Source organism: Podarcis filfolensis (genome assembly GCF_964270895.1).
Source record: "Podarcis filfolensis genome assembly, chromosome: 15".
Taxonomy (NCBI): Eukaryota; Metazoa; Chordata; class Lepidosauria; order Squamata; family Lacertidae; genus Podarcis; species Podarcis filfolensis.
This window is the reverse complement of record NC_139618.1, coordinates 16,266,109-16,285,750: the sequence shown is the minus strand read 5'-3', so window position 1 is coordinate 16,285,750 and position 19,642 is coordinate 16,266,109. Positions and strand designations below refer to the sequence as shown.

Sequence of the window (19,642 nt, the reverse complement as noted above, 5' to 3'; positions counted from 1 at the left end):
CTTGCCTGCTACTGGGAGCTTGGAAAACAGAAAGAAACTTTAAGAGACAGCTTCCCACTCCCCAGCAAATCTCTTTTCTACACAATCCAGGCGGCAGCTGCTGCTGCCTTAAAGCACCCCAAAGACTGGGCTACCCATTTCTGAGGCTGTCCTTGGGAAAAGATTTCCATTGGATCCACCAGCTAAGCCTAAGAGAGCTTAGGCCGTCACACAGAAGGATCAATATATGGACTGTTTGCAGGTGGGGGAAATCGTGCCCTGAATAAGAAAGGAAGAATATAGCAGCCAACAGGCCCAGCACCACCCTTCTGGGAGGCTGGTGGCGGAAGACTCTGCTTGGCAAGGAAGCCACTGGGGTGTCTCCTGCCAAAGGGATTTTCTATGAACTTTAATACTTTTTTATTGGTTGGGGTCTTATTATAGCTCTGCATGTGTTTATGTGGAAAGGTTTAATGAAGGTCAGGATAGAAACCCACAAGAAGAAACCAACAGAGAGAAACAAGGCAGAGTCTGGTCCTCCGAAGGAGCGACCAGGAGGCGGCAGCCCATGCCAGCCATTTCTGAGCTGAGCTCACTTCTGGAAAAGGAAGACTTTGGCGGCGCGGTGACCAGGAAATGTAGATGACCCCTTTGCCTCCCCTCATCCACCCGCTGTCACCTTCTCACCAGAATGGGGCACCCGCACACACACACACACTCCAACTGTCTCCATTCACTTTCTGGCTGAGTTTCCTTCAGAGCTGAGCAGTCTCCATCTGGGTACGTGATGACACCCAGGAAGCAAAGCCGCTTAAGAGCTATTCCCCCTCCTGGAGAAAACGGGGGGGGGGCAGGGGGGATCAGACTCTGCCGTTCCCAGGATTCTTTCAGGGACAAGGAGCCATGCAAGTTAACTAGCATAAAATTAGCATAAACACGCTGCGTTCCCATAAGGCAACTTGCATGATAGCTGCGCACAAAGCTGGAGGCTGTTCCCCTTCCCCCTCCTGGGCGCACGTGCCTTTCTTCCTCTGGCAACGAAACACGCCAAGTCCTCCGCAAGGCTCCCGAGGCCGGCCCAGTCTCCCTCCCTGCCTTTAATTAATTTTCAACAAATGTAACTCAATTACTAGAAAGCCTTTGCGCACCACCGCTGAAATGCGCTGGCTGGCCAGCCTTTGCAACCAAACATGCAGGCAGCTTGCCTCCGACCTCAGCAAACTCAGCCAATAGGGCTGGAGTTCCCTTCCCCAACCCTGCAGCCCAAACACACACTGTCCATCCAGCCTCTCTGGAATCCGCATCTTGCATGCATGGATCACAGACTGTGAAGGTGCAGTGGCCATTGGGAGGGAGAGGGCTCTGTGCCCCTAGCCAGAAAGGACCACATCTCCCACGAGTGGCCAGTTCCACTGCCACAGCCACACACATCTCCTTTTCTTTAAAAGAGTGGGTCAGATGTGGGCCGGGGGGGGGGGTGTTAGATGCTCACCACCATCCAGCCGACAAGCAGCCACAGGAAGACACCTGTTCATCATAAGCCACTGGCACAGCTGTGCTGCCTACCTGCCTCTTTGGTGGGAGAGAGTCTGTTGCTCTTTCTCTGGCTCTAACAGGGCCAGAAAGATGTTCACATGTTCCACAAGCCCATTTCAAGCACCACGGTCATAAGTTCAAAGAGCCCATCTCCTCCATAGTAGTGTCACCCAAGCCCACAGAGGCCCAAACTCTTCACGGTCCTCATGGCAAGGAACATGAGGCTCCCTCCCCGCTTTGGCCACCAGGATGGTCTGCAAAGGTTGCAGGTTCAATCCATGTAAGGGATAGCTGCATATTCTTGCACTGGAGGGGGTTGGACTAGAGGATCCTCAGGGTCCCTTCCAACTCTATGATTCTCTGTGACTCTATGATCTTGCAAGGCTTCGTCCTTGGTCTTTTAAGACTGGAGAAGTCAACTGAAGGAAGGAAGTTTGAGTAGCAGAACTGGCTCAGGCTACAGTTGTGTCAGTCAGGCCACACTTACCGTATTTTTTGCTCTATAAGACTTACTTTTTACCTCCTGAAAAGTAAGGGGAAATGTGAGCGCGTCTTATGGAGCGAATGCAGGCTGCGCAGCTATCTCAGAAGCCAGAACAGCAAGAGGGATTGCTGCTTTCACTGCGCAGCGATTCCTCTTGCTGTTCTGGCTTCTGAGATTCAGAATATTTTTTTTTCTTGTTTTCCTCCTCCAAAAACTAGGTGCGTCTTGTGGCCTGGTGCGTCTTATAGAGCAAAAAATACGGTATGTTCTTGAATTAAGAAGCCTCCTCTGCTGCCTATCAAAACTCTACATCCTGCCCCTATCTCAACGGAAGAGCCAGAAGGGAAGCTCCCAACTTCATTCAGATAATTCCCCCTTGGAGCCCCCATTCCCAGCAAGAGGAATGGGGGCTCCAAGGGGTGGCGAAAGACTCTCCCCTTCAGGATTCAGCATGGCTCTGCTCGGGCTTCAGCTTCTGTGAAATGGCTCCTCAGAGAGGAAGAGAGAAGAGGAGAATCCCACTCAGATCTCTCTGTGGAAAAGAAGATGAAATCTCACGCAGCAGAAACTGGAGCCTGGCTGTGAATCTGAGGCTGCAGCAGCAGCAGCTTCCCTTGGCAGAGCCTGTCAACAAGGGCCTGGTGCGGACTCGCTTGCCATGGCACTTCGCCCACTTTCAGTCTCACACCGGTTTTCACACCACTTGGCAGTTTTGTTTCCTCAAACCAGGAAGGACACGTAAACAAGTCCAATTCAGGAGAGAGTGGGACAGCCATCTCTGTCCACAATTTGCAGAAGTGGAAATCACTAAACAGGAAGTCATTAAACAAGCTCAAGGCCACCCTCCAAGTCAGGTGTCAGGCACAGACGGCCCTGGTGCACAAATTCTCCTTGTTTACAACATGCTTCGTGTTGGGGGGAGGGAGAAAAACGCAGGCCAAATCATTATATTCAGGGACCAAATTTGACAGGTGGGTGGAGTTGCTCGTGTGACAGCACAATGATGTCAGGTGACCTTTTTGTCCGCAGGGGTCTTGCAGAGTGCTTTGCAAAGGGTTTCCATCTGGAAGCTACCTCCAAACACCTTTTCAGCTAAGCCAAGTTTTTACCTGCGTGTCCTACAAGATGTCAGATGTGAGAAATGAGTTGGCTGAAGTGGCCTGGCAGCCATAAATTTCCCCCTTGCTGGAGCAGAGCCTATAGGAGGAGCCTCCCATCCCAGAGCTCATTTAAGGGGGATGGAGGCTTCCAAGGCATAATTCAAGGGAGCACCAAAGCCCTTAACCAGAAGTGCAGGTTAAGGGACAAGAGTCCACAAGCCCAAGAAAGGCTGGTAACTGGGGCCAAGACACAAGCCAATCCCAACCCTCTGTTGTATGACACCTGCCAGGAGCAGCATTGCCCCTTTTGTCCAGATCAGATCATATGCTAAGCGTTAGGATATACTATGCTTAAAAGCATCCGTGGGTCTTGGAAAGGCCCCCAAGGAGAGCCAAGACGTTCCTCCTGGGGTAACCCCCTTCTTCCTCATTCGTGGTCAGGCAACCCCCCCCCCCCAGGAAGGCTCTGCCCTGAGGAGGCTCCAGAGGAATCACCAAACCCATCAGACCAACAATTTCCCTTCCAAGACCAGCGAACCTTCCACGAACCAGGCGAAACTCGCCCGCTTGCCCTCGGCTCTGATCGCGACCCTCCTGGACAGACAAGTGGGGTGGGAGGTGGGGGGAGGTTGGCTTCCATTCCATTAAGGGGCAGGGAGAGGGAGAAGCGGAGCTTCTATGTGCCCCCCAGTTCCGCCTCCCCGGGCACGTGGGGGCTGCGAAGCCGAAGCTTCCCGGAGGAGGGCGCTTCGGTCGCCCGACCCCCATCCCTCTTACCTGGCGCAGGTGCTTGAGCAGGTCGGTGGCCTCCTCCTGCTTGCCTTGCTTGACCATCCCCAGCATGTCCTGGATAAGGCCGATCCGGCGGTGATACGGGGGGAGGCCGCCGCCGCCGCCCCCTCCGCCACCGCCCCCCTTGCCAAACTTTTCTCCGGATCGCACGACGAGGGAGGCCAGGAAGTCGCCGCGCTCCCGGGGCGACGGCAGCATCCTCCGGCGGGCGGCCGAGGCGGCGGCCTGGGGGCTGCCGGGCAGCGGGCAACCCTTGGTCTGCTTGGCGCCCATGCTGGATGGTGCCCAGCCGCCGGCCGGCCGGCCTTCAACGGGACATCGCAGGCTCCGGCCCACGAGGAGCAGGCGCTGCTGTCGAAGCGCGGGGCAGCCGCCGGCCCAGGAAACACCGCGGAGGCGAAGAGGAGGAGGGGGAAGCAGCAGCTACGACGGCAGAGCCTTCTCCGGGCATCTCCTGCGCGCCCAGCAAGTGCCCCCTCCGGCTCCCGCAACCGCCTCCCTTCCCCGCCCTCTGGCAACTTCGGGAAAACTGTTGCACGGCAGACCGAAGAGGGAGGGAGGGAAGGAGGAGCCGCCAGCGACGGAGGAGGAGACCGAGACGTGCCCGCCGAGTGTCCCCGGCGAGCGAGCGAGGCTCTGGCTGCTGCTGTTGCCGCCGCCGCCGCCTCCCTCCGTCTGGAGCTGCTCAGGCGGGGCGGAGCCCGCCTCTCCCCGACCGGCGGCGGCCTTGTGTCTGCCTGAGAGAGAGAGAGAGAGAGAGAGGGGGACCGCCCGGCCTCCTCCTGGCTCCTCCTGCCGACGGCGGGGGGGAAGAGGCACAGCCGCCGCCGCCTCGCCCTGCTCGACCGGGCTGCACGTGACGAGCGCGCATCTGAGGACGTGCAGAGCGCGCGCGCCACGGAGAAGCAGCCCCTCTGGCTCCCCCGCCCGTCCTCTTCACGAACAGTTCAATGGAGGCCTCGCCACGACTGGAGCCGGGTGCTTCAGTGGCAACACACACACACACACACACACACACGCGGGCGTGGAAGACGCCTCCCCATGCAAGACCCAGGCACGCCCCAACTCAGGTGAGGCGGCGCCTCCCGGGGCTCCCCCTTGACACTGGCCCCCGAAGAGCCGCGGGACCGGAGCTGGCCAAGGAGCCCGCCTTCGCGACACCTGGCCAGGGGGAGGGGGCTGCTGTGAGGCCCGGGGTCCCGAGCGCCTCTCCTCTCCTGCCCGGAGCACCTCAGAGACGAGGAGGAGCCACGTCTCCTCTCCCCACATCCCGCGTGTGGCTTCCCGCGCCGGGGTGGTTTGCTTCCCGCGAAGCGTTTGGGACTGAGGAGCGCGGCTCAGCCCCGGATTGCGACCTGGCGACCTCGGGGCGCTGTTAAAACTACAGTTCCCATCCCGCTGTGCTGGCCCGCGCTGATGGGATCTGGAGCCGTCAGCAAAGCTGCACTGCAGAGCCGCCTTCGAAATGCTCAACCCATCCAAGCCTGGAAAGCAGAATTCATCGGGGGCTTTTGCCAGCGGGCAGTGGATCCACTAATGAACAGCTTGCCACGCCCCCCAAACCAGACACCACAAGCCAGCTGGATCGTTCTGTGTGGAAATTCATTCGGTGGCAATTCATTTGCTAAGTTGGTGCAGTGGATGGATTCATACATCGGAGGAACATAGGAAGCTGCCTTTTACTGCCTCAGGCCATTAGGTCTACACTGATTGGCAGCAGGAGTTCTCCACAGGCTGGCGTTTAAGGTATGGCCCCAAATGCTGCTCTTCTGCCACAGAATATACCCAGCTGTAACTCAGCTCTGCATCTCCTTCAACATAACTGTGAAAGAAAGAGGCAAGTGTGGCATTAAGAAGCAAGGGGTTGAGCCTGGAGCAGCAGCCTGTGTGGTGTGGAAGATGCAGCCCTTCTTCAGAAACAGACAAAAACTCTCCCACACTAGTAAAGTTTCCTCCCTGAATACATTTGGGCTTCAGAAAGTCTGGCTCAAGAGCACTTTAAGTAAGTAGGTTCCCTCTATTTTTATTTTTTATTTGCCAGGAAAGATGTTTTGCAAAGCCGCCTTAGCACTATTTTTAGTGAGCATAAAAGCAGGCAACTCCCTGAGGTTCTATTTATTGTAGATTTTGGCCTCTGAATATCAACTTTAAAAATACCAGATGGGTTGTAGGAAGCCCTCTCTGCTTTCTGTCCCTTGGGTATTAAGTCTTTTAGGAGGGGGGGGTATTTATTTTCAGGTGCCTGTTATGTAGCAAGAACTGCAACTGCATCAACTGGCAAGCCAAAGTGTTGTCACAGGAAACATAGGCATGAATATTCCTGCTTGCTCTTGGACCAAACTCACCCATTCCAGTTACCTCAAAGGGGATCCTGTCGCCATCTAGTGACGGCTTCCTGACACATAAATGGTGAGGTCCAAGGTCAATTTCACAGAAGCCAGTTTGGGCTCTCTCCACATTGCCCCAGCATCTGGATTGGCAACTTGGGGTGGTAAAAACAGGGTGAGATGGTGCTACCTCAGGACCAAAATGCTAGGCAGTGGAAGCCCTCAAGGTGGCTTTGTGACTCAACCAGGAACTCCCTTCCAGAATCACCGACCTGGTTCTCTGGGTACCACCCACTGGACTGTTGCCTCTTGGCTGCTGGCAACTGAAAAGCCCATATGGTTTGGATCTCATTGATGATTTTTTCTTATCGTCCATTTGAAGCTCAGATGCTGGTACACAGCTCCAGATCCTGGCCCCATAGAAGGCAGAAGTTCCACATAGGAGAGTTGCCCTGTGATCATTCTAGCTGCCCTTTTCCAACTCTCTACAATATCCTTTTTGAGGTAAGGTGACCACAACTGTATTCAGCACTCCAAACACTATCACACCATAGTTTTGAATACAGTGGTATCTTGGTTTACGAACAGAATGCGTTCTGAGAGTCCGTTTGACTCCCGGAACCATTCAAAAACCAAAGCGCGGCTTCTGATTGGCTGCAGTAGCGTCCTGCAGCCAACCAGAAGCCACGTCGGACATTCAGCTTCCAAAAATCATCCAAAAATTGGAACACTCATTTCCAGGTTTGAGTGTTCTGGAGTCCTGTTTGTTCAGGAGCCAAGGAGTTCGGCTTCCAAGGTACGACTGTAATGGCATTGAGATATTGACAGTTTTTCTTCCCTTTCCATTCCTAATGATGCCTAGTAAGGAATCTGCCTCTTTTTTAAAAAACAAAAACAAAAAACAGTTGCTCCACATGGGGTTGACATCTTCATTGAGCTAGCTGCTACAAACCCAAAGTCTTCTCCTTGGCCAGGTCAGACCCCATGAGAATATATGTGAAATGAGATTTTTGTGCCCCAACATGCATCACTTTAACTTGTTTATACTGAATTGCATTTGCCATTTTACTGCCCATTCCCTGGGTTTAGAGAGGCCCTTTTTGTTTAACGACCCTGAACAATTTGGTATTGTTGGCCACCTTAACTGCTCAACCCTAACTGTAGATAGTTTGCGGTGGCTTTAAAAGAGGACGAGACAAATTCATGGAGGAAAGTCTCACACTGGGTGTAAGGTGCTTCCAGAAACAAAACACTCTCAAGGGAACTGAATGATAGTAATAAACTTTTATTTTGCAAAGCAATATCCACATCTTACAAACACAAAAAATTAACCTAGGAGAGAAATGTCATTAACAAATCAGTTACTGACCACCAAGCCCAAAGGTAAGTCAAATGCCACCTTAACTCTACAACATCTCCTGCAGAGGAAGCTGTAGGTGGGTGGGGGGAGAATAGGGAAATTACAAACCTTCATATCATGCCAGAGAAGCAAATTGGAATGGCAGGTTTCTAACAAGGAAACAAACAGAATCAAAACTGATTCAAGTAATAGTGAAAATGAAAAAGAAAAGAGGCAAGATCAATATGATCCGAACAGCCACTGTCACATTCCACTTGTACCCTCCTGCCTGGAAGTGTCTGACTTCTACATGCCCACCACCAGCCCTTCCTCCTCCTCCTTGCAGATCAGCTCTGAACCACTAACTACAATGGTCTAGAACGGACCATAAAAGCAAAAGTTAAGAGAAACAACATTCTTCTTCTGAAGCCCACCATCTATTTTCCATTTAAAACTTCTGTTTGGTTGGGATTTTAATTTGAAGAGGATGCATTTTTATTTTTTTGAATCCACTACCAGACTCCTTGACCAATCCTAGACCCCGAAGGTCTCTGGAGATCATCCCCATATCTTGGAGACGTGACAAGACACCAAGCAAGCAAATGAACAGACGAAGGAACTCTTCCCAACGAAAACAAAGCCATACATCGCGTCCTTCTGTGCAAACGCTAAAAAGCCATTCTCAAAACTATCGTGGGGGAAGAAACAGGGTTGCTTTGATATGGAAAGATGCCGCGGCTGCCACGTGAGAGGGAAGCTGAAGGGGGGGCCGTTAAGGCAACCAGAGCAGGGGGAGGGTGCGATGTCCTAGAACTCTCTACATTCTTAAAGAGTGAAACTGGAAGTGCAAACTAGGAATCCACTCCAACGAGTGAGTCCGGAGTTGTACCCGCCTGGACAACATCCCTTCGCAGCACAAACTGGCCCTCAGCATCTCTCCCCGCAGACAAAAGGCATGGCAAACACCAGGCCTGGACCCAGGGGGCAGCTTGCCCCAATGCTGGCTGCCACTTCCTTTCACCATCAGGGACCCCCCCCCCAAACAAACCCCAGCAGAAGTTCCCAGTCTGAAGAGCAAGAGCTGACCTACACATGAAGATAATGAAACTGCATCATTCCAGACAAGGCACTCAGATACCTTCCCACATTAAGAAGATAAAAAATACCTGCACCTAAAAAAGCAAGCATGTCAAGAGAGGCAGCCAGCCTTGAATCTTGCCTCAAAATTCTAGTTTTCTACAGACTGGAAGGTGGTGACACAGGTTCAGCAAACTAATCTTTCTCTCATACACCCTGACCATACTGTCTGGAATGGTGCAATCCCAGGAATTCTGTAGCATGTCACTTATCTGCATTAAAGGGGGTGCACTGCAGCAGCAGCAGAAGCCTGATTTGAGGTCCAGCATGGCAACAATGGAGATTCTGCCTGTGTTGGCTTAAAAAATTAGCAACACTTAAACAAACAAACCCAGAGTGCAAAGTGGAAGATGCTTCTCTTGCTTTCCTTAAACTAAAATTACAAGTACGCCATCTTTCCTAACTACAGCCAGTATTAAAATATGAATATGCCAGGTGGGGGGTTTTTTGTCTTGTTTTTAAAGAAATCTAGAAATGTTGGTATCTTTCTGCAAGCAGGGAAGAATTGGGAAGAAAGAGGAACAAACACATTGACTCAGTGGCTTTAGAGCTGCAGTACAGTAGCAGAGAGGTGTGCCCTGCCTCAAACACACTGGACAGACCATGGGGGAAAATAAGGTGCTTTTTCTGAGACACTTGCAAAAGGCATCCGGACTGTCCCACTGCAGCAAGACAGACACACACAGAAATGTCTCTGGCTCCTTCACAAAACAGCCTGCCACGAACAGGCAAAGAGGCTCCCCACAGCCCAGGGCTGTATCGGCTTAACTTATTCCAAGTAGACTCCGCCTCCTATAAATAACCGTTACAGGCACTTAAAACGTCTTTGGTTGGAATAACCCAACGTCAGAAGATAATTAATTCATAACGAACCAGGGTCTAGTTCTGGGTTCGGCAGGCGATGGTTGCAGCAGACACTGTCACTTTTGGAGAAAGGAGGCAGGGGGTCACGCTTCTGAGAAAGCAACCTGGAGGAGGAGAAGTCAAGAAAGAAAGGGGGGGTTGAGCTACCCATCGTGGAAGCTGGTACAGTGTCAGGGCAGAACTAGGAAGTGGGGCCTGGGTGGGAATTAGAAACTGCACACAAGTGCATTGAGCTCTTCACTGAGCTCCACCCAGGAAAGTGAGCAGGATGGTGCAGCAGGGGCTGGTCACACTTTGCTCCTGCCTCTACAAACCTGCTTGGTTTCTGTACTGGCTGTGGAGGAAAAGAAGCCCCTTTCTTTCCTTCCTTCCCTGAGTGTGGGGGCTGGGCGAAGTCATAGCAATCCAGCCCACTGCGTTTCGGTGCTGGACATGCAGGGTGCAAAGGCCAGCAAAGACAGCAAGCGGGCTGATAGTCGAGAGACAAGTCCTCCTCTGCTGGGCTTTCACACAGGATTTGCAGGAGTTAAAAATCCTCTTCCTGAAGGCTACACATCAGTACCAAGTGGGCAGAAAGAGAGGAGCGCTCTTGGCTTCCACTCTGCCAGCCCACAGCCTGCTTTGTACTCTGAAGGCAAAGGAGGGATGGAGCACTCTGCCTATCCTCCTCCACCAGAACCTTCTATGAAGGAGGAGGTGGAGGTGGCTGGTAGAACATTATGTACACTAATACTCTTGGGGCTAATTTACCAGGCTGGCATGAGTAACGTGGAGTGGCTGGGGCAGACGGAGCAGCCTGGCAGGCCAGGAGTCTACCCAGCTCAGTGCTGTCTCTTAAGCAGATGGGCTCTCCAGGGTTTCAGGCAAGGTTCTGTCTCGCAGCCCATGTCACAAAGGAGACCGTCTCGGAGACTCCCTCCCCCTGTCTGAGCCATTGACCAGAAGAGCAGCCGCACATGCCTGCCTGACTCTGGGGCAGCTGCACACAAGCCGCCCAGTCAATTGAGGCAACAAGATCCCATTACATGGGCACTCAAGGGCTCCTTGCCCACCTACCTTTTCAGGACAGAACTCTGAGTTGCTTTGCCGCAGTTTGCTGGGTCTGCCTTTGATGACTGCATAGCAGAACATAGTGATGACCATCACAAAGAGGAAGTAGCTAGTGTGCATTAAATGCAGGTTGATGAGGGAGCGGTCGTCCTGCACAAAGGGAAGAAGAGGGGGAGGGCTGAGATTTTTCTGAGGCTGCAGGAACTCTACATGCAGTTTCCACCAAGGATGGGGGCAGGGAGGGAAGCATCCCCGAGACTGTGTTTTGTACACAGTGGATCCCACCCCAGCTCCCCGCCACATGTACAGTTGCAGAATCTGAGCACATTGATCCATTCACTGTAACCGCATCACTTACATCCGGGACAATAACCGTCAGTTTGGGATTCAACGCGTGGTAGACTTTGCCAACAGCTCCTTTGTAACACCAGAAAGGGTTGTAGTCTTGGGCATATTTGGTGTTTGAATCCCTCGCAGTGGTGAAGATCTTGTACCAGAAGGTTGCGTTGATGTATGTCTCTGGCACACAGTGCGGCGGCTGGCTGAGGAGCGAAGAGACAAGGGTGAGCTGGGTTGGTCAAAGCACAGCACAAAGCTGGCTTGAGACGCAACTCTGCCACACTAAGGTAGCTAAGCATTCCACACCCCTCTAACACCTTGATGGATTGATTCCCCATGCTGCCCGTTCTCAAGCCCCTCTCTTTGAGCTCCTGCCCCACTTTGTAAACTGGCTCTGCCTCCACCCCACCCCACCTCCGGCACCAGCAACCCATTTACCATGCAAGGGTGTGGGGCAGCCCTTCCATGCAGCTGCGCGCGCCCAAAGGCACTCAATCAACCATGGGCAAATTGAAGAGAAAAATATTCCGTGGGTTGTTTAGCAAGATTGCTCCCCTCAGCTCAAGTCCCACTCATTCATTTTTGGGAAGGGGGCCCAATCTGTATGTGGATAAACTACAGCCTCTGCTTGCTGCTTCTCGAAATATATGTATCAAAAAGCCAATTAAAAGTTTTTAAAATATGAAGAAGCATATGAATAACCCTCAAGGAAAGCCACCTCTTGAACTGTCTCAGGGTCTCAGAGGCAAACCCGAAGGAATTAAGCAGCAGCTTACACTGTGACAGGGAAGACCCCAGCGGCAGCCGTGACGGTCATGCAGGTTGTGAAGACAGCCTGGTCACAGTGGCCGTGCAAGACGCAGTCATCCGAATTCCAGGCAGCCGGCAGCGTGAAGGTGATGTTGATCTCCTCATGTGCTTCTCTGCCTTTGGGGGGAGGGGGGATGAGAAAAGAAAAACATTGAATTAGGTTCAAAGTAGAAGCAGGTTATGCTCAATAAGCAATAATCAAGGGGAAAGCTGCAGCTGCAAAGAACTGCAAAGAAGCTTTGCTCCGGCCAGCTCAGGGTTCATTTGAAGCAGAGCGCAATACTCAAGAGCAGACCCACTGAAATTAGTGGGCCCAAATTAGTCATGTCTAAGCTGAAGTACACATAACTGAAATAACTGCAAATACTTCCCCCTTCCCTCCCAGCTTAATTCTCCAACATTTCCCTGTGTCTGTTTTTGGAATGCATGCCCCACCCCCCACCCTGGGCACTCCCTTGTAAAGTGCCACAGACACACATGGTGCTGTATTAGCAGAGGGGCATGTGGACTATGTTTCTGCTCCTTTGGCAATCTCCCACAGGGCTCAGCATGAATCCAGCTGTGAGTCCTGTTATATGTTGTACCTGAGAGTCCAATTTGGTGTCCGAAAATGGTGGAGCTCAAGTGCGTGACATTCCGTGAGAAGCCCCCAAAGGGCTTAAGGGGGTCCAGTGTCAGGGTGATGGCAACCGAGGTGTTGATTGGACCAGAATCCTCGAGCGTCTGTGGCGACGGTGTGGAAGGACGGGCCTGACTGCTGGTCATGGCACTTTCTGGGGTCGTGGTGTCATTTATGAGGTGCTTTAGCGTTTCATTCTCCGAAATGCAGAAGTCGAGGTCGTTGAACCGCAGAAGGAAAGTATTCCAGTCCTTAAAGACAAACGGGTCTTGAGTGCCCCTCTGGCTCTCACCCTCACCACATCAGCGCCAAACACTCTTTGTTAAGACCAGCTCCAGGGAGCCAAACCCAACACAAAACTAACCTCTGAATGTGATCAAGTCAGTTAAATCACAGTGAAATCCTGCATTTCTGATTCAGCTGGTTAGGGAATCAAAAGGGGGCTCAAATTTCACAAGTATCCTATCATCTTTTATGAGGCAGAATGTCCCAGAAGAAAACAGAAGAGATCTAACCTCCCTCCCACAATTCTACAGCAGACAGACATGCAATGAAACAACAACTGTCACGTTTGTGGGCCTTCCCCATTCTTATCATTTCAAACCTGAATGGTCAATGCCCATTTGTGGTCCCAGGAGGGTGGCTGCAGAACGGAAGCACCTGAATTGTCTTATCAAAATGAAATCTGCCTTAAGCCTTTGGACCCCTCACTCCCCTGACCCAGGCAGCCCAGAGTCTTTGGGCAGAGACAAGCCATCTTTTGGCTCCATCCCCCCAGAAACCAAGCTCCTGTCTCATAAGGCAGTAAATTCATTCCTGTCCATGTGGTGGTATTTCTCTCCGGCCCAAAGGGCCAAACCTCCGGAGCACATCCACCCTTGGGGTGTGAAAATTCAGACAATGCTTTGTGATCTACCTCTGTCATTTCAGGCGACTTGATCTCCTTGATTTTGAAGAAATAGCCCAGAGTCAGGAAGGCGATGGCCATGGCACTGACACTGATCATGAACACCACCAGGGGTGGGCGGCTGCTGATGTAGACCTTGAGGTTCTCCAGAGGGTTTATGTTGAACATTATTCTGGTCAGGCCTACCTGGAAAACAGGGAAACCGCAAACTGGAGAGAGGGCACCACACTCACTGCCAGGAACCCCAAAGGCCTGATTACTCTGAATGGCCCAGAACTCGTCCCGCGGATTAATCCAATGATAACAAAGCACACAATTGCAAATGCTTCAGGATAAACGGAGAAGCAGTGAGACTCTGCCAGAGCAAAGGCTTTTTGTCAGTACCTTGTCTGCAAGGGACGCAAACAGAAGGAGAAGTAGCACCCCGTGACCCCCTCGCATTCACCCCATTTCATTTATGCAGATAGAGGGATAGGTTATTCTTCCCCAACATGAAGCTGCAATTATTCTGGAAGGTCCTTAGGGAGAAGAATTCCAAGAGGCTTCTGCCTGTTCTTTTTGATCACACCCCCTGCACACACACACACACAGCCTCAAGAAAGGCGCTGGATGGCTTGCTAGTTCCCCAAGCCATCACGAAATTCAAATTCAGGGGCTCTAGTTTCAAGAGCAAAAGTCCCATTTCAAGAACACAGGATGGGCAACCTGTTTTGTTTTATTTCCACCTCTGCTGAGAAACACTGGATTGTATTATTTTGTGGCATCCGGATACCACCATGTCTTCACCTCGAACCCACCACCCCCAGGCCCAAGCACTGGCTGGCTCATGCACTTCCTAGGCAAGTGAGGCCTTGGGCCTCCCTGCTTCCGCATTGCCTGAGTCAGGTGCTTTTGTTCTCCAGGTGGCCCTGCGAGCTCAGCCCCCTCACCTCTGCCTCATGCCCTTCTCTTGCACTTGGGTGTGGCCAGAGAGAGACCCTCAGCAGCCTCCCAGGGTCTTGTTACCAGGTCAGCAGTTCATGGTGACTGATGAGAAGGCCTAGGAGAGACGTCAAGGAGCCCCTTGTTTGCAAGAGTGGGAATCAAAACAAGCAGAACCAGAAGAAAGCCATCTTATTAACTGTCATTATTTGCTTCACAAATGCCAGGTCTCCTAAAACTTGGATTTGAATTCTGTTTCCTCATAAACAAATCTTTCCCCTGTATCAAGACTGACATTCAGGAAGTTTGTTTTAAAAAAACCAACAAAAAACCAAAAGCAGACAGCAGAAAGAAGTTGTCCCTCCATGCCGTCAGGGCTGGGACTCTGGTGCAGGAGCTGCAGTTACCTATACTTCATCAAAATTAAAGGTAATTTCAGGGAAGTTTTCCATAGCTAATGAATAGCCATATGGTCCAAGGTGACAGCTCCCTACCCCAGCAAGCTATTTGCAGCTCAAGCCTAAATTAAAAAGGGGGGAGCCCCCCAAGTGAACCAGCAACCCAACCAGAGAGAGAAATGGTGTTTATGTTCAGTAGACCATTCAAAGGCAGGAGGCAAACACCACTTTGAAAAATCTTTGTGCTCTCAGAGCAACACGTAACCTCACCAATGATATATGCATGTAAATGAGCAACACACATTTGTGAGTTTGTGGTGAGAAGTCCACTTCTCTTCCTCTGCTGCTTTTCCTCTTCACACACACACTGGATAGTCCCTGGTTAAAATGCAGAGCCACTTGCCCAGGTGTACCAATTTAACCTGCAGGGAACACTTTGTGTCCTTCGGTTGAAAAATGAGAGAAAAACACCACCACCCCACACTGTCAAACATTACCCAAAGGTAAACAGCACAGGATGAAGATCCAAGCCTTGTAGAACAGGAAAGATCAGTTCAAGAGCCCGGCTGTCTCTGAAGCACGGAAGCAAACTTGGCGGGATCAGCTGCCACTTGGAATACATCCAGGTGTTTAAGGTGATGCCCAGACAGACGTTTCCTCCATCAGTGGGGGATTCTTAACTTGTTTTATAAAAAAATTATCCAACTTTCCTGCAAAAGTTGAAGGTGGCTCACAAAGGAGGAATAGTCGTACCTCAGAAGTCCAATGGAATCCGTTCCAGAAGTCCGTTCAACTTCCAAAACGTTCGAAAACCAAATTGCGGCTTCTCATTGGCTGCGGAAGCCCCGTCGGACGTTCAGGTTCCAAAAGAATGTTTGCAAACCGGAACAATCAGTTCTGGGTTTGCGGTGTTTGGGAGCCAAAACGTCCGAGTTCCAGGGCATTCAACAACCAAGGTATGACTGTACATAAATGCAATTAAAAATCCCTAAAGGTAGCAGCTGACAAAGACATTAAGAGCAGCAGATGAAGAGCTACTAAAGGCCAGGTGGCGTTCTGGGAAAGGGATGTATTTGCACAGTGGCCGAAAACCATCACGGGGGAAGGTGGACCTCCCTGGGCAGGTGGGAGCACCAGAGCTCAACCATGGCTGCCACAGGCCCTTTTCCTTTTTAAAAAAATATGCTTTATTGTTCATACTTGCATCTGTACATCAAATACATATCTTCCCTATTTTACGTAAGTCAGTTTTGTTAAAACGAAAATCCAAAGAAAGAATATAAGTCCTCCTACAATATATTTAGTACATAAGTTTGACTTCCCATCCTTTCCCAATTTTTCCACGCTAATAAACCTATTGCCTCATGAAATAATAATTTTCATACATATATAAATCTGTTTTCTCCCTTTGAACCTATATTACTTGCAGAGATTACTCACAGGCCCTTTTCCTGGCAAAACAGGAGCAGGCCAGTGTTGATCATCTCAATACTTGGAGAGTTCTCTGTCAGCCTCCTCAGAACTCTGTCCTCCTGGGCCTGACTCTGGCAACAGATTCAGCTGACCTAGCATTTGCTTCCCAAGCAGGAAGGCTGAGGTCTGGGCAAGCAGGTTGCAGAGAAACTGTGCAAGAGGAGCACTTACCTTGCCCTTATTAGGCTTCCTGCTCTCTCCCTTCAATTGCTTACCACCTGTGTCTTATGTCAGAAGCACTTCAACAAGTCCACCTGAGGACCACCAGCCTTCCTCGAGGGAATACGCTGTGAATGCCAGAGAGGTTCTGCCACTGTTCCCGAGCTCCCAGACATTCTGTCAGTCACAGGCACCGTGCATGGCGTCCCTGCAGGGCACCGGACTCAGCTGCAAGTTGCCAATTCCTTCCCCCTCCCTGCTTTTGAGATTGGCAACAGGCATTGCACAGGAGCAGTCTCTGCTCCCGCTGCTGACCCAAATCCCAACAGCAACTGTGGGAAGCAAGGAAAGCAGTGCAAAAAGGGTTGTGGGGCGGTGGGCGTCCTCTCACAATACCTGCAACTGCTTCACCTACCCTGCTTTCCTTGGGCAAAAAGCAAGCATGACGGCAGAAGAAGGGAGACAGAAGCCCCCCCCCCCCCAAGTTCCGTCCACCTGGGACAGGAATAGCCACCTGCGGACGGAGCCTCTCTGCTACTGCTGGTCCCCCAGGTGCGGTTGCCTTCCAGACCCAAGAGCAAGGATAAGAAGGATGGGGGCTGGAGACCAGCAGCATCCGGAGGGGCGCCGTCCGCCGGCCACAGGTGCTCCCCTCACCTGGGATGGAGATGCTCCTGCTTCTAGCCTTTAGTGAAGGAGCAGAAGCCGAAGCCTGCCCTGCCCTAGCCCCTCCCCTTCCGCGCGAAGGCACACGGAGCAAAGGCAGAGAGGCTCCAGGGCGGCGGCGGCGGCGGCCGGACCCAAAGGGCTGCTCCTCCCCTCCTGTTGCCGGAAGTTTCCCTCCTCCTGACCAGACGCTACCGTCAAGCAGGGAGGGAGGGGGGAGGCCCAAATCCGAGGAGGGGGAAGGGGCATGGAGGGGAGATCATGGGCGCCCCCCGTAGGTGTGCTGGCTGGGGGGGGGGGAGGACACTCCCTTATCCCTCCTTTTAGGCCCCCCCCCCGGTTCCTCGCCCGCCTGAGGGCAGCGGCAGCGTCCCCCTTCCTCGGGACCTGGGGGGGGCTTATCCCCCGCCCCGCCCAAGGAGACGCACTAGCCGCGGTGGGGGGGCACTCTGCACATGCGCAGGGGCCCGCCCAGAGCTTACCGGCGGCAGGCTCAGCGCCGGGGCTGCAGCATCTTCCTCTTCCTCCTCCCTCCGGCTGCTTCCCGGCCGCGGCCGCCGCGCGAAGACCCTCCTCGGCTGCCCCGCCCGGGAGGAGAAGCAGCGCGACGGCGGCGCAGCGGGGACAGACTTCCTCCGCCGCCCGCGAACGGGAAGATCCGGGTGACGTCAGCGCAGCGTCGGCCAAGCCCCGCCCTTCCCGAGTGCAAACGGAGTTCCGAAGCGCCTGCTAAGAATGCGGGGAGGGCCGGAGGGAAGCAGAGAAGGGAAAGGAGCCGGCTGGGGCTCTGGGCAAGGGGGGACCCGGCTGCGCTCTGCAAAGATTGAGCCGGGGGAGGGGGGGGCAGTCGCAGAAAAGACCTCTTCCACAGCAAGGGCGGCTCTTGCCTCGTGGCTCCACCTGGTCAGACTCAGGTCAGGTAACCCGTCACTGGCTTAGAAGTGCGTTGCACTTAAAAGACAAGATGCGCCCAAGAACTCGCGGGGGGGGGGAGGTGGTGATGGATGAGCTCCCTCGGTTTCTTTCTCTGCCTCGCCCCCCTCCCCCCAGCTCCGGGAGGGATGGGGCCCCCCTCCCCGGTCATCTCACTTCAACTCCCATCATCAGTGAGCATACATGACCCATGATCAGCCACGATGGGGCTTGCACTCGAGGGTCTGCAGGTTCCTCACGCCTGGAATATTTCTATGCACTACTTCCAACTGAGAGGTGCTGGCTCAAGCCCTCCTGCACACACTACACCCATCCTTCCCTCGGAAGCAGCATCTTCCTCACCACTGGGCTACTCATGTGCAACTCGGACCACAGCACAACGGGAAAAGGCAGCCCCCAACAGCCTACTGCTAAATCAAGCCTTTGCAGCCTTCCCCCCCCCCCCCCGCCACAGCTCCCCGAAGTCAAGGTGGCCTCCAGAGGTCCCTGATGCTGGAACTCTGCCATAGTAGGGCCCAGGGGATGCTTGAGAAGTTGATGGGCTCCATATGAGGGAAAGGCAGCCTAGAAATGTAATCATTGCATAAAAATTTCCCACTGGTTCCTCCCTCCTCAGCCCCAATCCACAGCAGGTTTCTTTCCCCTCCATAACACCAGAGCTAATGGACATCCAAAGAAGGTGAAAGTTGAAAGCCTCCAGACAGATAAAAGGACATTTTCACACAGCACACAGTAAAATTATGGAACTCCCTCCCACAGGATGTAGTAGTGGGCACTAATCTAAATGGCTTTAAAAGAAGATTGTATAAATTCATGGAGCATGTCCACTAGATGACTATGCTCTGCCTCCACTCTTCTTGAATACCAATTGCTGGAAACCACAGGAGGGAGGCCTCTTGTGCTCAGGTCCCACTAGTGCAGGGGTCAGCAAACTTTTTCAGCAGGGGTCAGTCCACTGTCCCTCAGACCTTGTGGGGGGCCGGTCTATTTTTTGGGGGAGGGGGGGAATGAATTCCTATGCCCCACAAATAACCCAGAGATGCATTTTAAATAAAAGCACACATTCTACTCATGTAAAAACACACAGATTCCCGGACTGTCCACTGGCTGGATTTAGAAAGTGATTGGGGCCTGAGTTTGCCTACCCATGCACTAGTGTGTTTCCCATTAAGGGCATCTGGTTGGCCACTGTGAGAACAGGAGGCTAGACTAGATGGACCGCTGGCCTGATCCGGCAGGCTCTTTTGATGTTCCTGTGTTTGTATGAAAGAAGCCCTGCTGGCTGGAAGGGGATTCTCTTCTGAGTGAAGACACCAACAATTGCAGCCCTGCCAGGCTGAAGACCACCAGCAAGCAAGAACTCCAGATGCCACACAGCTGCTCTGCCAGCAACATTCCAAAGTAGGAATACAAGGAATGTATACATTAGATGCTTCCCTCCAAAGGAATGAAGCCCACTTCTATCTGAAAACCGCCAAGCAACTACTGCCTGTGGTCTGTTCATCTAGCCTCACAGCTTGCTCCATCTTGAAGGCTGGGAAAGAGCACCCAATGAAATTTGCACCTGAAACATGCAAGTGAAACAGCAAATCCGAGCTACAAGCTTCACTCCTGCCACCAACATCCAACCTGTGCAAAGAAGCAGCATTCTAGTATTTCTGCTCCCTTGAAAAGGTTGAGCTATTTGTTCCAAGGCCTGCCACAACTTCCTGCTGCCCAGTCAACTCTTGTGCCTATGAAGCCATCCACTTGTTCACTCTGCTTGAGCTGCCACAGAGTTCTTCTGCAGAATACATGGCAGTCAGAACT

General features: G+C 52.4%; 2 protein-coding genes and 1 long non-coding RNA gene across 10 annotated transcripts in view; 1 reads left to right on the top strand and 2 right to left on the bottom strand.

Annotated features, from left to right (window-relative positions):
* Positions 1-4,638, bottom strand: part of LRRC75A (leucine rich repeat containing 75A) — a 29,163-nt gene extending 24,525 nt beyond the window's left edge. The window contains exon 1 of the mRNA XM_083588933.1: positions 3,877-4,638. Coding sequence (XP_083445059.1) covers positions 3,877-4,164 — 288 coding nt within the window. The 5' untranslated portion in view covers positions 4,165-4,638. The remainder of the gene's footprint in view (positions 1-3,876) is intronic.
* Positions 4,639-4,882: 244 nt separating this feature from the next.
* On the top strand, positions 4,883-9,010 carry LOC310750773. Its single transcript, XR_014542259.1, has 2 exons — positions 4,883-5,893; positions 6,601-9,010. It is a non-coding gene; the product is annotated as an uncharacterized lncRNA (long non-coding RNA).
* TMEM248 (transmembrane protein 248) lies at positions 7,488-17,637 on the bottom strand. 8 transcript variants are annotated; one of them, XM_083589027.1, is made up of 8 exons: positions 17,383-17,570; positions 14,213-14,322; positions 13,293-13,469; positions 12,342-12,627; positions 11,724-11,874; positions 10,967-11,150; positions 10,615-10,758; positions 7,488-9,662 (listed from the first exon to the last, which is right to left on the bottom strand). In XM_083589027.1, the coding sequence occupies exons 3-8, from the start codon at positions 13,449-13,451 to the stop codon at positions 9,642-9,644; spliced, it is 945 nt and encodes a 314-aa protein (XP_083445153.1). In that variant the 5' UTR covers positions 13,452-13,469; positions 14,213-14,322; positions 17,383-17,570; the 3' UTR covers positions 7,488-9,641. The 8 variants fall into 8 exon arrangements, with proteins under 8 accessions (XP_083445153.1, XP_083445157.1, XP_083445156.1 ...); XM_083589031.1 differs by having other exon boundaries at positions 13,293-13,465; positions 17,383-17,550; XM_083589030.1 differs by lacking the exon at positions 17,383-17,570 and adding an exon at positions 16,892-17,036.
* Between the last annotated feature and the right edge of the window lie 2,005 nt (positions 17,638-19,642).

Coding starts and splice junctions, on each gene's coding strand:
- TMEM248 (XM_083589026.1), bottom strand. CDS start 13,451: ATGTTCAACATAAACCCTCTGGAGAACCTCAAGGTCTACATCAGCAGC. Junction 11,875..12,341: donor ACACCAAATTGGACTCTCAG/GTACAACATATA, acceptor CTCCCCCCAAAG/GCAGAGAAGCACATGAGGAG. Junction 11,151..11,723: donor GGGGTCTTCCCTGTCACAGT/GTAAGCTGCTGC, acceptor TTCGCTCCTCAG/CCAGCCGCCGCACTGTGTGC.